Here is a 15,240-nt window from a genome sequence, read left to right as displayed (position 1 = left end):
TTTTGCATGCAAGATCTGGTGTTTTGGTTGTTATCACAGAGTTTAAACACACACAAATGTGGCTCAGTGTCCCACACACACACAATAACAGCAGAAGGGAACAAAAAGAAAACAAGTCATGAGAGGGAATAAGTCATGGAAAAACTACAACAGTGTGGTTTTGAGGACAAAATGAGGGAGACAGAGAGAGGGAGACTATTGTTGACATGCTGGCAGTCACCGTTGTCAAGAGTGGTTTAACAGAGCTGGAACACAAAACCAGCAAAGCAATTTAATTCTGATTGTGCTAAATGTAGGGTGGGTGAGTAGGGGGGTTTAGGGGGCATCCTATAAAAATATTTCTGTCTTCAAAGCATATTGTATATTTGGTTTTCATACTCAGAGGAAAGAATGAAGGGAGAATTTGAAGGAAGGATATAAAAGAGAAATTCAGCCATAGAAAGACAAAAGAAGCAGACTGAAAGTGGGGGTGAAATGGGGGTAGAATGACAGAAAGAGAAACATCCTGGTTTTTCTCGCCCTGTCATTATGGGTGGGTTTCTTCTCTGGCGCACAGACAGGCAGTGAAGACGAGATGGAGAGAGAGATGAGAAAAACCACGGAAGGAGAGGATGGAGAAAAGCAAAAGAGGTGCTATGGCTTTTGGTTAGTCTGTCATTAACAAAAGGCTGGAGACGCATTCCGATCCTGTTATAGACCTGACCACTGGGGTTAACATAAACACTCATGGACACACGCACACACATTTAGACACACTCACACTAAAGTGGCCTGAGCTGGCAAGCATTTGTGAACTGTACACGACTCCACACCCGAAGTAGCACTAAAATCCTGGCAGAAACTGAAACACGAAAGCGCACTTGCTCAGCACATACTCACACACTACTGCCTCCTGGCTAAGGCTACCCAGAAGGTTCATGATTGGATGAATTAGAACCAGAGAGCTAAAATAAGTGATTATCAGAAGTATGAACTTGAAACTTCAGCTTAAAATGGGCTGGTGTCATAAAACAGTGTTTTGCAGACTTAAGTGGTTTGACTGACTTCCCACATACCAACAAAGGACCATATCTATGCACCTAAAGCAAAATTAGAGCCCTGAGTGTAGATGCACAGCCCTGATATGTGGCCTATGTGGACCTGACCAAACTCAATAAGTGAAACCTTCAGCTGAAATTTTACATAAATTGAAACTGTAAGTTTAAATAATAAAAAAAAATAATCAGCAATAATTTGGTAACTGATCAATAATTGTAATCAACAAGCTGAATAACAAACCTCTGGTTCTAGCTGATAAAGAGTGAATATTAGTGCAATAATAGAGTACATTTGAGTTTAAACTCTATTAAATGGATAATCCAAAGATACATTTGGACCCTGGGGAATTTATTTATGTGACTTTTATTTTACCAGGCAAAACATTAAAAACAATTTCTTATTTACAGTGTTGGGCTGGCAAACACAATTTGTTTATAGGATTTTAAATTATTGCCAGATATTTATTTTAAGGTTTATTGTGTTAATAGATATTTTAAAATTTATTTTATTCATTTTCATTCATCACAAAAGAAATATTAATATATTTACCAGTAATATAAAAAGTGAAACCACTGTGGTATAATGGTGTACCACTTACCGCACAATGCAAAATGAAAATAATTTTAAAACGTCAAAAGTCCATCCATTTTTCTTACCTGCTTAACCCAGTTTGGGGTTAAGAGAAAAGTCAAACATCATATTTACAGAAACAAATCATATTTCAGTCCATTTTGGCTCATCTATTGTGGTAGGTGAGCCATAAAGTTAATTTTGGACGGTAGAATTGCATATGTAATTTTATCTTTTTGAATAATTTTGTAGATGTGGTTCATGAATACATAAAGGAATTTGCTTTCTGTAAGAAAGTTGTTACTTTTTCTGTTATACTTTTAAATGTGTATATGAATCTCAAAAAGGAGGGGAAGGAAGTGGAAGATTTAACCACTTCACGTAAGTTAAATAGAAGCACACCATGAGAGCGGATTCATTAAGCTTCTTTCAAACAAACAAACCTGGTCTAACCACTTTTCTTCAGGCTACCACACACCAGCACAGTGCCTACGTAGCAACATCAAAACCCTATTTTCAGTACTTGAAACCACTTACCAGGAAGCCATCAGGTGATTCTGGTGTTAGGGTCATTCCCAGATGAGAATTTCTCAGATTTTTAGAGATGTTCTGGAGAGCAGTTTCACCTAAGACAGGCAGACAGAGCAGCTCAACACTTTAGTGTTTACAAATGTAAATCTTAATCATTTAATTTTAGAGAAATTAATTTAAATCAGGATTTCTTTTCTATTACCTAGATTGACTTTGGTACAGTCTGAGTTCTTCACATCTCCTACAACACATTTGTACACATCTCCTTTCCTGTTGTTGGGTGGCCCATCCCACGGAGCACCAACTAGCATCCTTCAAAAAAATGGATTTAATTATCATCCAGACATAATCTGACCTCCTTCTTTAAAAATAGTGTCTTATTCCTTTCTTTTAGTTATTTTTTTCCCCTCAAACACACTTACGATTTCTCTCCATCTGCATCATGCTGTAAGACAGAGAAGCCAAACAAGGCATCTTTTGGGCCGGTGAAGATGCGTGGATGCTTTACATCAATATTGAAACATTGACACAACTCTGCAAAATGCAACAAAGAAAGTTAAAGTATTACCCAGGTTACACATAAACACATTAAGTTAAAGTCAGGCATTGATGTATTTCACAGAATGCCTTGATTTTGAGCAGAGATACCAAATATGTTAAATATTTTTCAAGACACCTAGAGGACTTATATTGGTGCTAATTTCAGGGAAATTCTTGAGGAAAACCTGTTTTATTCTTCCAGATTTGAGACTGGTATGAAGGCTCAATTTCCAGCAGGACAATGGTGACCCTGATTTTTCTGCTAAAGCAATGCATAAGTTGAAATGTTTAAAATCGAAACCTCTACAGGACTGCAGATGAGCATGCCGTGTCACACTGTTTTTTAACCATGCAAAAATCTTTGCATAAAAATGGCATGCTGCTGTAATTTGGGGTTATTTCTTGATAATTTCATATTTTTGATGTAGATGGAATAGCCCCATCTTCTCATCAAATTACTGGCGAGAAAGCAAATCCATATTTCTTTAGATGTTCTTTCTTTGGAAAAGAGTTATTCATCAGCAATTAAAATTGGTGAAAAACTGGCCAAAATATCAGGTTGGAAACTACAAAACTGTGGTTCATTCTAGTGCTGAGTCAGATTATTATTTTTATGAGAGGGAGGTTGAAGCAAGAGAGAGGGGGTCAAAAACATAGATAAACAATATGACCAAAGACAACCTCTGAAGAAAAAGGGAGTTCAGTCTGAGGGGAAAGAGGGAGAAAAGAGAAGCAAAGTGAGGAAGGGTGTGGGTTAGAAAAACTCAAAAGTATAGTACGTTCCCTGTTAAGACACATAAGCCTGCCCTTCATATGCACTGAGAGACTGAAAGCAACATGATGGAAGGCAGATTACTGAGCAGCAAACATTAAGCTGAACCGAAATGTTGGCATACATGTATTCACAGTTTGTTTTGATGATCAGAACAAAACAAAACAGGGAATAGAGGCTAATTACTTTAACAGTACATAATTGACTGATCACTAGCAGCAACACAGACATTGATACTTATGATAAATTTGCTCATGTCATTTGGAAAATGACCCATTCTTCATTCACACTTCAAGATTACCTCATTGATCCATCACTGCTTTGCCGTAACTCATCAACTTTATGATGGACAGCTTAAAAATTGATGCACAGTTCAAATAAATATTATCAAACTAATTTCTATGCAGTCAGTAGTCCTCTTCAGTACCTGAAGCATGAATTACCCACAATGCAACTGGACCTCAGGCCATTTGGGATAGGCTTGTGCTAGCTGTGATTGATTATTGTGGTGAGGGTAAGTAGGGTCTGTCACCACACCTAATACAACCCAGCACGACCCTCCAGATTTGAATAGGTTTGGTTTTGTCAATAACAGCTAATGTAGCTTTGAGCTGCCAGCCATAAACTGAAACACGCTGTAGGCAGATTAGGTCCAGCACCTTTAACTCTACATTTCCAGAGTCATTTTTGATTTCAGAGTTGTAATCTTTAGTTCCCATCTCAGGTCCATCTGATGCCACTTATGCAACCCAAGACCAGAAAATAGACATAAATGTGTAAAATTAGTTTCCTTTTAAGGCAGTCTGGCCTGCATTAAGATTTCATAGCTTGTCTGCAGCTTTTGACCCTCTTCTCTGAAATAACCATGAAGTATTTTACAAAAACAAAGCATTAAATGGTCATCTGAAAGTGATGATTCTCAAAGGAGGACATATGTTGCTTCTCAGATTCCCGAAGAGCTCCCTGTTTTTTCCATTTAATGGTCACTTCATTGTGGAAAGTACTTTTGAACTCTTTTAAGCTATGTGAAGAGTGTAATGGTGGCAACCTGCTCTAAATCGCACTAGGGTCTGTGCTTCACTGGGAGTTCTCAACATGAGGAAATATTTTTAGTATTAAGGTTCTTGCATGTGTTTTGGTAATGAACAAAGCAGAGACTTGCTGGTTTCTGTTTGAATCAAAGATTATTATGAAAGGGAAAGTAATCAGACAAGTCAGGGGTTGCTAGTGCTTTCATCACAATTAGTCGGCCAGTCTACGAAAACCAGGTGAATATGTACATTTGTCCTATTTGAAACCTGGTAGATCCTTCAAATTTATATAAAAATAAACACACAAAAACATAATGTGCCCAATAATCCAATTTGAAAGTCCCTCTTTCTCTCTTATCCCAGCTGTTGGCTAATGTTCGTAGCTGTTGCAAACATCCAAATAGTTAGTCTGCCCTGTGTGTTTTGAGTAAGTCTCCTGAGGCATGTGGGTGTCTGCCACTGTATTGTCCTTTTACCACTTCTATACTTGGCAGCCATAGGCCAAGGTCTGTCACCAGGCAGGCAATGATGGTTGCCCTTATGAGAAATACACTGCATGCAGTCGGGACCACCCTACCCACCAGATGACCCTGCTTCCCAACACCATTTCCAGCCAAAATCATTAATTCCTCCCTGCTCTGAGGAATTGGCCTTGGGGTGAGTGTAGATGGCAGAAGAGAGGTCTCCATCCAGTGGCTTCTCAACGTGCACAACCCATTGGCAGTCAAAGCCTGCCTCATGGTTTCTGCATCCACTTGTGCACAAGGTCAGTGTGACCTAAATTTCGTCATGCACACCAATCCACAAGGGTCCACTTGGGCTCTTTGTGACTGACCTTGTGCCACAAGTAATAAACCAGGCAGAATTTGTGCAATTTGCTTTTAAAACACACACACATGCATGCACAGCAGAAAAATAAGAGAAAAACGAAAGGAGTAGAAGAATAACATGTAAGCCTATTTTGGGGACGAACTCAGTAGGATAATTGCTGTTATTCACACTAAAATTTAAATTATTAAAAGCACATGCATGGAAAGCTGCTGACCCAAACCATAATATTAAAACCATGTGCAAGTCCACAGAGTCCCAACTGGTTTGTGTGCACGGATGGGACTGTCATGTATTTGGCTTTAACCTCAGCATGGTGTGATGGTCTCATTCTAGCCGTACGCCTGCATGCTTGTTTCTTACAGCTTGGGTACAAATGTTTGTTTTACACCTTATCATCTTATTGCTCATGTTTGTAAAAAGTTTCCCTTATTTATGAGTTGTGGTAGCTTGCTGATTGGTGACAGGAGTAGTGTGCATTTAAAAGTCACCCTCATCCTCTCCCCCACCCTCTCTCCCAAGGAAGTATTATTGCACTTCCCCCAAATCTTCTCACTTTCAGGAGGGTGCTTCCTCTGAGAAAGAAGCCTTATCCTGTGGCTTTGGAGCTGCAAGCGGGTCTTTGGACCTTCCACACTGGCTCTTAATAACACTTCTTAAAAATGATAGAACAAACTAATTTTTAAATATACATATTATTACAACTGCAGGTTTTAGATTGTTTTTTTATCTTCATGGAATACTTGCATTGAATTTCCAAAACAATATTTTTTTCAGATCTATTTTTCTTGTTATTAGGTTGGAAACAATGAGTTTTCTTTTAAATAACTTTCCACAAATATCTACATTTTATAAAATACAATGTATACAGTATATCACCTTTTTGCAAAGGTTTATTTTGTTTTTCTTTATTTTAAAACCTTAAAGTAGAAATAAGATTGTGGTTCTCAAAAATGGCAACACATTTCCAATTGTAGATATTTATAAAATATTATAAATAGTTGTTTTTCAGAAGGTCATATAACATTTGTGGCTTTAAATGGGTTTTAATTGGCTGGGCTGAGGGAAAAATGACTCTTTGGATTGTAAAAGTTGCAGACCTCTGCTCTGGGAGAAAGATTTCCCTTGATGTGAAGTAATTACAATGTATTTGGAGTTATGGTGGGTGCCAAGATGATCTAAAGGGCATCAAGGTTCAGAATAAAATTAATGGAAAGGATCATGCCATGGCTACTTTTACTTTTTCCATTTGTGCGTTTACTGTGTGTTATATTTTGCCCTGTAAAACAGTGTGTGCATAATGTTTTATTACCTCTGCCAAGGCGGAGGTTATGTTTTCATCTGTTTGTTAGCACCATACCTCAGAAAGTAATGGAAGGATTTTAAATTTTCAGGAAATCTCTGAAATGGAATAAGGAACAAGTGATTAGACTTTGAGGATGATCCGGATCACCACCTGGATCCAACTTTAATACATAAATAATTAATGGATTAACATGGGGGATTTTGTCTTTCAAACAGAAAATGTCACATACTTATTAGCTTACAACATTCACCAATGAGCTAACAAATAACTAAGTAAATCATCTTTTCAAATTTATTTATATTTCTGTCAAATATTTTAGGGGGAACAATTAGCCAAAAAAAAGCATCATATAATGTTGAAGTAAAGAAACAGAGCGCTGGATGTCAGCTGATATTGATTTATTGTATGGCACATTGACAGCTCAAAAATGAACACATGCTGGGTCATTCTGGCATCAACGTAGTTCCAGTAGAGGACCCAAGCATTTACTGCAGCCGGCACAGACTGGCCCCCTGGCATGCCGGGCGGGCATTTTCCCTGTAGTTTGACATGATTTTTGGGATGACATCATTTATTTATTGGTCTGACTGGTCCAAAAAAGTTGGTAGATCGGCAGCCCAGCTAACTAACGCTGACTCAGATGTTTGTTCAACCACAGCAGAACCTTCATCAGCTGCTGTGGATGATGATGATGGTAGAGGCTCTGGTAAGCTGCTCTGCTTTCACATCACTGAGGTTCTGTTATGATATAGAAACCCATTAAACCCAGTAAGTCTGATCTATGAGAACGAGTTAGGGGGGGAACAATGGTTAGCAGGGAACTCTTTACAAAGTTATGATGAAGTGATGACAACACGTCAATAAAACAGCTGTTTTATTAGGTGGTTAATTGGTTTTCTTCAGTGGTTAAAACAGCAGATCTTAAATTTAGCCCTTTAACATCTTTCTGAACAAAATCATCTTACAGTTTTTGTCAATTGCTAAGACACATTTCTCAAAAGCTTCTCTCCTTTTCTCTAAACTGAACCACAAAACCCACTTTTCAAGCTACATTCACAAAACCTCAGACTCTTCTTGCAAAACCAAACTCTCACCTCAAAACAGTTTAATCTGTGCCCAAAACTGAACTATGTTGTCAAATCGTGCCCCGAGTCAATCAAAATTAAAAACATGACTGAGCAGTCACTAAACACTACATAGAAAAATAGAAAACACAATGCTCAGGACATGAAGCTGTAGAAATAAATGTTTATTGTTTCTAGCAGGCTAAATGGCTTATGTCAAGAGCATAACAAAAACCTGCCCATTTCGAGGTTATTAGCCAAGGGTGAAATCAATTTTGAGTTGTTGTGTTCAGCGAGTGACTCTTGTGCTTTAATTGTGTTTGACTTTTGCCACCTGTGCTCACCACTATGCAACACAGGTGCATCACAATGAAAATGTGTTGGCAAGTTGTGTCTAAACACATGAAACATGCTTGTCATGGATATCTACTCCTAACTTGGTCCTGTTGTAGTAAGAGGAGCTGATAATTCCTCCCTCATCTGAGTCCTCCTCATTCATTTGTTGGAACATAGTCAGAGTTTATTCTGTATTCATTCTTCTGCTTCTGTTCATTTTTTTAATGTTTTTGACAGCGTTAGTTTGTTTATCTGTCTGTAGCAACATAACATAAGAAGTTATGGACAGATTTTGATTACATTTTCAGGAAATGTAGGAAATAGAAGAAAGGAACAATTGATTACATTTCAGGGGTGATCTGGATCACCATCTAGATCTAGGAATTTGTTTAAGGATTTTTTACTATGGGGAGATCAGGATAATTTTGCCATTACAGCTTCTAACTCATCAGATAATGCCCAGAATCATTGGCAATAAAAAAAAATACTAGATGGCATCATGGTAGATGTTGTTTGACCTGGATCATGTTGACATTCTGGATCTGGTGAAACAAAAGGTTGAAAATATAGGGGATACTGGGTGGGCTGTTGGGCATTTTAGGGGTTTTATCAGGTGAGTGACCCTATGGCTTGGTGGAGGTCAGCGCTCTCTGAGGGCTTCTAGTTAATATAATGGTTTCTAAATGAATTCAACCTGACCTAAAATTTAGCAGTCTTCCAGTGCATCATCCACTACTGTCTTGTTGTAACTCTGTGATTTAACTGGAGAAAAGAAGTCTAGGGCTGGGAACACAACCAGATCACTGCTGCTGTGATTATGCACCAGCTACTCAAGCACATTTCCACAAATACACACTGAACACACACACACAAACACAGTTACCTCATCCAGGCCAGTCAGAGGGGATTCTACTCTGTTTAGAAGGAAACTGGATATGTTTGAGGTTTCTTTTCCATATCTGCTCCTGCTTTTCTCACAGTCCAGTTTCTTTTACCTGTTCTTTCACTTTTCCTTGCACTTTTTTTTTTCCTGGAAGTCTCATCAAACTTATTCAAGTAAGTCATAGTAATTTCTCCTTGTCTCATGTCCTGATTTTCTCATCTGTTGATTCATAGCTACAAAGATGGAGTTTTGAATTACACAGAAACACAGCTCTAGAGATAGATATGGAGGCCTGCTTTTTCAGTCCACCTTGATACAGATGAAGTTTCACAGCAACTATAAAGTGAATTGCCATGGGACTTTGAGATTAACATTAATGATTTATACTTAACTTGATTGCTCTGGTGGGTAACTGTAAAGTTTCATATTTTTTTTCATGTTTTCCCTCAAGACAAGTTACTTTGATGACCCCCTGATTTTCCATCTTGTGCTATCATTCAGTCAAAATGTGTGTGACATGCAACACATGCTGAGGTTAAAGCCAAGTACATGTCCAATTCTAACAAACATTTCTGTTTTAAATTCATGCACTACATAACTAAATGCACACACAGCACTAAACAAGTATCAGAATGAAACATAATGTCAGAGAGTCTCACAATGTTAGCATGCCAGTATTAGCATTTTGCGCAAGTACAAAATCACAGAGCAGCTAGCATGGCAATTTGTCTGTTTAGTGTCACTTTAACTCATGATGCAGATCAGTATTAGCTTCTAAGTCTCCTTTACTTTATATCTAAACCTCGAAAGACAATTATAAGATTTATACAACTATTTGATTCTAAGCAAAAGGTTAGTGCACTTAACCAAGTATTAACAAGGACTGAATAATTCTTTAATACTAAATCTTTTGTTTTATTGTCAGACAGAATAAAAATCTATCTTTCCATCCTTTCTGCAAGTAGTTATTCTCCACTGTTGCACCCACCACCCATATTATAAACACTGTCGTAAAAAGTTTCTGTTTTCTCTTGTGGTAACATCACCCACACTTCAATTCCAAATTTCTTACCACAACAAGTCAGGCCTCTGATAACAACCCCTCCTACTGATTTGCTCTTTTATCTTTCTATTCGCTCATTCTTCCATACACCATAAATTGCTCCTTTTAGTTTTTCTCCCACTTTTATAACACACATGCAGATACGCTAACTTCACCACAAGCCCTATCCTTCTTCTCAAGCCTTCTGGCTTTTACCAAACAATAGCATTGTTCTCTGTTTTCCTTTTCCTGTCCTTTGCCTGGTTCCATTTTCACTGAGGTTTGTATAAGACACTGTGTGAGTCTGTGTGACCAGTCATTGCAATGACAGATGGTGGCAAGAATTCATCATGCCAAACTAAGTCCAGATTCCCTCAACCACATGCTCGTCTCTGGGTGCTACTGCTGCTGGATGCGAATGGTTGTGATTGTGTGGCATGTTCATGTATCTGTGTAAATATTGAGGAAAATTAACTTTACTTGTCATTATTGTTTAATGCACTACAGAGAAAAGACAGCGTTTGTCACCTTATGCACCGTAATGTGCATGTATAATGCCTTAATTGGATATTTTCCATGTAAACAAGTCTTTGTATGTTTCTTAGTCTCATCAACCTAAACTCCTGACTAAGCAATGTCCTGCATTGAGATATCTTCTCTACTGTCTGTTTCTATCATCTATTAATGACTCATAATGCTTCCCACTCACTCCTCTGTACTTTTACCTCCTTTACAGGCTTTCTCACCATTATCTCAGTCATGTTCTGTTCTCATCTCTGTCACCCTCTCGTGGGGAATGGGGGTGGACAATGAAGGGGGAGCGGGATTGAGAGCGATCAAATTATGGGAGAGCAAAAAACCAAGAAGGTAGCAGAGAGAACAATAACATGGATCTTTGAATGGCTGCTGAAACAAAGTTAAACACAAACACAAGCGCACACACCTGTGTTTGACATCTCAGTAAAGCATAACAGACATGGGAGGCCTGCTGTCTGCATCAGGGGAGCTCTGGTGAAACCATTAACATTACACGCATACTCACTCACCTACATGCTCATGTATGATACAAACCCACATGCCTGGCAAGAATACAAACACTGAAATTATATAAGCTACTGTGCAATTTAAAGTAAAATGTGTTAGCTTGTTCATGCTTGATTTTAACAGGTAATGTAGTGTAATGTGTAAAGTCTAATCACACGCTTTATAAGGCATCTCGTGTTTCTAAATAAGAATATGTGCCTGTAAGTCCAAGTACAGTATGTACCTCAGTATATTCCTTTGTTTTTTAAAATAAGCATTAAAAAGACCAGCATGAATAATTACTTGACAATTTGCCACAAATACCAACAGTTCAATCTACAGATTAACTTTAGAGACCAATTGTCATCTGGAGCACTAAGAAAATGAACATATCCTTAACATACAACCCAATCTGTCAGGCAGTTGATCTCATTCTGTTTCATGGCTGAATGCTATAACACAGCAGCCCCCCACTTCTTATCAGTCTCACTTTGAAACAGTTTTGGTAGACAACAATAGTCTTTTTATTCACTTTCTTTCTGGCTAGAGGGAATGGCTCAATGAGGTGTTTGAGACCGGTCTGCCGCAGTGAACATGAGCACTGGAGGGCAGCTGATCTTCGCGCTCCATAGCAAAAACACACATGGCACAAGACCCTTATTACAGGAACTTTAGACTTCAAGTCGAAGCGATGGAAAGGGATGATAAGATCGGTGAGGTCCTGTTTCACAGCTGCCAAGGTCTGTCAGCTGTAAGAAGAGATGAACTAGTAACCTTTTGGAAGAGGATACATTCACCCCCGTTTCCAAAAATGTTAGGATAGTATGTAAACTGTAAATAAAAACACAGCACAATGTTTTGCAAATCATTTAAGTATCAGATTCAGTAAACATAGATCCAAATATTATATATATATATATATATATATATATATATATATATATATATATATATAAAGTATGTTGTATGTTGTTGTTTTACTTGTTCTGTATATAAATAAACATTGTCTGAAAAGTTGGGTCAGAGCACGTTTACCATTGTGCTGCATCATTTCTTTTTTAAACCATGGGCATTTAAAAGTATAATCTATTGCAGGTTTGAAAGCAGGTCCTATTCAACAGTTTGACTGTTCTGTGCTTTATTTTTGTTTCATAAATGCCAAATACATTTAAAACCCATTACTTTTACTCGACAGACCTGCTGTTGTAATACATGCAAAATGTGGTTTGGCATTGTCTTGCTGAAACAAAAAAAGACCTTCAGTGGAAAATGTCATCTGGTTGTCAACAGATGTTGTTTGTCAAATTTTGTAGGCTCTATGTCACCATTAAAGATGCTTTTATTGACTTTTGAACTGTAAGCGAATGTTGTGGTCTCTTGGTTTGTTTGTTTTTTTTTGTTGCCTAGTTTTTTTTTACTTTAAGATTACTGTGTTTTATATCACTTCACTTTACCTCCAGTTTACTTGACTTCTGTCATTGTATTGAATTTCTTTTGTTATTACCAGTTAGCTTTTCTTCTTGCTCTTGCTTCGTAACAGCTTTCCCTTACTGACCGCCACTCACCTGTTTTGTATTCATTACTTCTCTCTTTATGTACATGTAAACATTTTCTTTGTTCATCACCAGATCCTTGTTGTCTCTCCCAGCTTGTTTTATGTCCATTTATGTTAGATTGACTTCCTGTATCCGTTTCTTTCAACTCGTCATCTGGGTTTATGCCTACCACAACCTGTTACACCTGAGCCTCACCGGTCCACTTACAGTATGTCACCGTCCGCCACATGCAAAGCTCATGTCAAGTTTCAATTTAGCACTGCCTGAAGATTAAGACTATTCAGTATGTAGTTATTGAATATCTAGATTAAATATAGTTAATTTGAAATACAGATTTCTTCCTTGTAAACACAGATTTCTCCTGATGTAATTGCATAGCCTGTGTACCAATACAATCACAATATCACTGGCACCTTGACCATCAGTAAACTTATCACTAGCTTGCCTTACTATTAGTCTATTATTGTGTCAAACTACTAAATATCTTTGCTATTAAACAATTGTTCTGTTACACAAATGTAACTAAGGGTTACTTTGTTACATTTTCTTAATGTGTCATTACTGGCGAGTTAACAACATGCATGTATGCATGCATTTTTCCCAAAACAATTCTCAGTTTCAGCATTTGATATGTTGGACCATCCAACCATGTGTTTGGGGAATTTGCAAAACGTTGCGTTTTGTTGTTATTTATGTTTCGCATAGCATCCAAATCCTTCTGGAAATAGTAATCTATCTCTTCCAAACATCCTCTGGTAGCTGAAAGTCTCCAACAAAAGTGAAATATGTCCCCATGGCTTACTTCATTGACAGATTTACAGAAAGATCAGACATTGACCCAGAAACCGTTAGTTTGCTAGACTCAGTTTTCTATATGTTTGAGCTATCTGGCAAGTGGAGTGTGGCCAGGTGTTTTACTGTGCATGCCTGCTTTTCTTCTCTACACAGACTTCTAAGGAATGTCTGGTCAGTGGTTTACTGTCACAAAATAAAACTCTCTGGTACTCAGGAAGACACATGTGACACCATTATTGACACATGTTGTCTGTTAAGGTTGGACAGGTTAATGACCCACTGAGACAGTGCTGAGGGGCAGAAGAGAAACTGGACAATGAAGAGGCATTAAGCTTGAACAAGAAGTTGATTTTACACAGTTTAAACAGTATTTTTTAACACATTCAGTGCTTTTATTCTTAGATATAAATTATTACCATGCTTTGAAAATGAAAAAAATGTCAAATTCTGAAAAGGTGACTCAAAAACCTACCTTTAAGAAGGAGAATAAACTCCAGGCACAAGAGGTATCGGTGCAGCTCCATTTATAAAGACCAAATGAAAGCAGTCGGTCTTTACCTTCCCTCTTTTTTTCTTCCTCTTCTCTGTTTACAAAGTGGTCTCCCTCGAGTTGGTAGAAATGCAATGCGTCTGTGTCCAAAACTTTTCAAACTTGTCTTTCCTCTAGAGATGAGTAAAATCCAGTTAAAAGGTGCTGCATTGGCACGTTGACTGTAAGGGTATGGCTCACTTAAAACTGCTTGTTTACAGAAATGGTTTTGAGTTATTATAACTTACATAGAGGGGGGGAATATTTTAAGATAGTCAAGAGGCCCCTTTTCGGCTGTAATGCCGCTGAATTTCCCCAGTCTGCATTAAACTGTCTTCATGGTTCAAGAAAGGAGTTGTTTTTGACACTTCAGTGATCCATGATTTCACCATGAAAATCCCTGCACCTGTCCCATCCAACAAGTTCCGCAGTTCAGTCAATCAACCATTCCACGTGTGTAACACCTTATTGAGGGGAAACAAACAAACAAACAAAAAAAAAAAAAAAAAAAAAAAAAAAAAGAGCAGAGTTTATTCCTCACGAGTCCCGGAGCGCGTCTTTGAAGACCAAATATTTTTAGTGTCTGAAACTCCGCTCCCTCAAGCCCGAAGTTTGAGCTGAACTGCTGTGCGCGGTTTCCCCGATAACTTATTATCCATGATTCGGTTCGGGTAAATTCTTGAGTGTCTTGTTCAGTGAAAAGGTCTAACCCCATGCATCTCTGTCGGTGTAAATATGTGCCCCCAGTAACGGATTTCTATGTCATGAAAGGGCGCATTTATCCGCACAACTTCCCTCCCTCCACCCGCTCACCTCCATCCACCAGACTGCTGAGTATAACTGGTTCTTACTGACAAACCTCAAACCCACATCTCCCTCTCTCCCTCCTTCTCACACTCAGTTTTTAAAATAGCCTCTCTACAAGTTTTTAAGGTCTAGATTTCTTTCTTGAAGACGGGATCTTGACAGATAAAAACCTCATATTTAGACTTTTTCTAAGGCAGTCTGTCTACATGCTATTTCAAACATGACATTAATAAAACAGCCCCGTATTTTCAAACAAATATCCATCATTCTTGATTTCTAGTTGCCTTTTAGATTAAAAAGTGTCACGCTGGAAGTTTTTTTGTCTAAAACTAGTAATTCGGAAGAGGGGTTTGGTTGCATGCTCTGTACAGTGGACTATCAGCCTTTGGTTCAAAACATATTTTGACTGACAGAAAGGGGGATTGTACAGACATGAATGCTAAACACCCACTGCCTGGACAACACAGTTGTGACTGTCTGACCTAATGCAACCATGTGCTTGATAATCCTGGACCTATGGCATGAGTCATCTAAATAGCTCCTGAGATTTTTCTGCAATCACAAGTTGAATTGTATGTTGTCACAAAGG

At 38.1% G+C, this 15,240-nt stretch overlaps 1 protein-coding gene across 2 annotated transcripts in view; it reads right to left on the bottom strand.

The window, feature by feature from the left end:
• Window positions 1-14,621, bottom strand: part of itga10 (integrin, alpha 10) — a 35,453-nt gene extending 20,832 nt beyond the window's left edge. The window contains exons 1-5 of one of the 2 annotated variants that reach the window (XM_041987185.1): window positions 14,093-14,621; window positions 13,788-13,978; window positions 2,562-2,673; window positions 2,342-2,451; window positions 2,146-2,234 (exon numbers count right to left, since the gene is read on the bottom strand). In XM_041987185.1, coding sequence (XP_041843119.1) covers window positions 2,146-2,234; window positions 2,342-2,451; window positions 2,562-2,673; window positions 13,788-13,839 — 363 coding nt within the window. In that variant the 5' untranslated portion in view covers window positions 13,840-13,978; window positions 14,093-14,621. Of the gene's footprint in view, window positions 1-2,145; window positions 2,235-2,341; window positions 2,452-2,561; window positions 2,674-13,787 lie in introns of both variants that reach the window. The other variant, XM_041987184.1, reaches the window with a different exon arrangement.
• Between the last annotated feature and the right edge of the window lie 619 nt (window positions 14,622-15,240).

Source organism: Melanotaenia boesemani, chromosome 6, assembly GCF_017639745.1.
Source record: "Melanotaenia boesemani isolate fMelBoe1 chromosome 6, fMelBoe1.pri, whole genome shotgun sequence".
NCBI classification, from domain to species: Eukaryota; Metazoa; Chordata; class Actinopteri; order Atheriniformes; family Melanotaeniidae; genus Melanotaenia; species Melanotaenia boesemani.
This window is presented reverse-complemented; position numbering and strand designations above follow the sequence as displayed.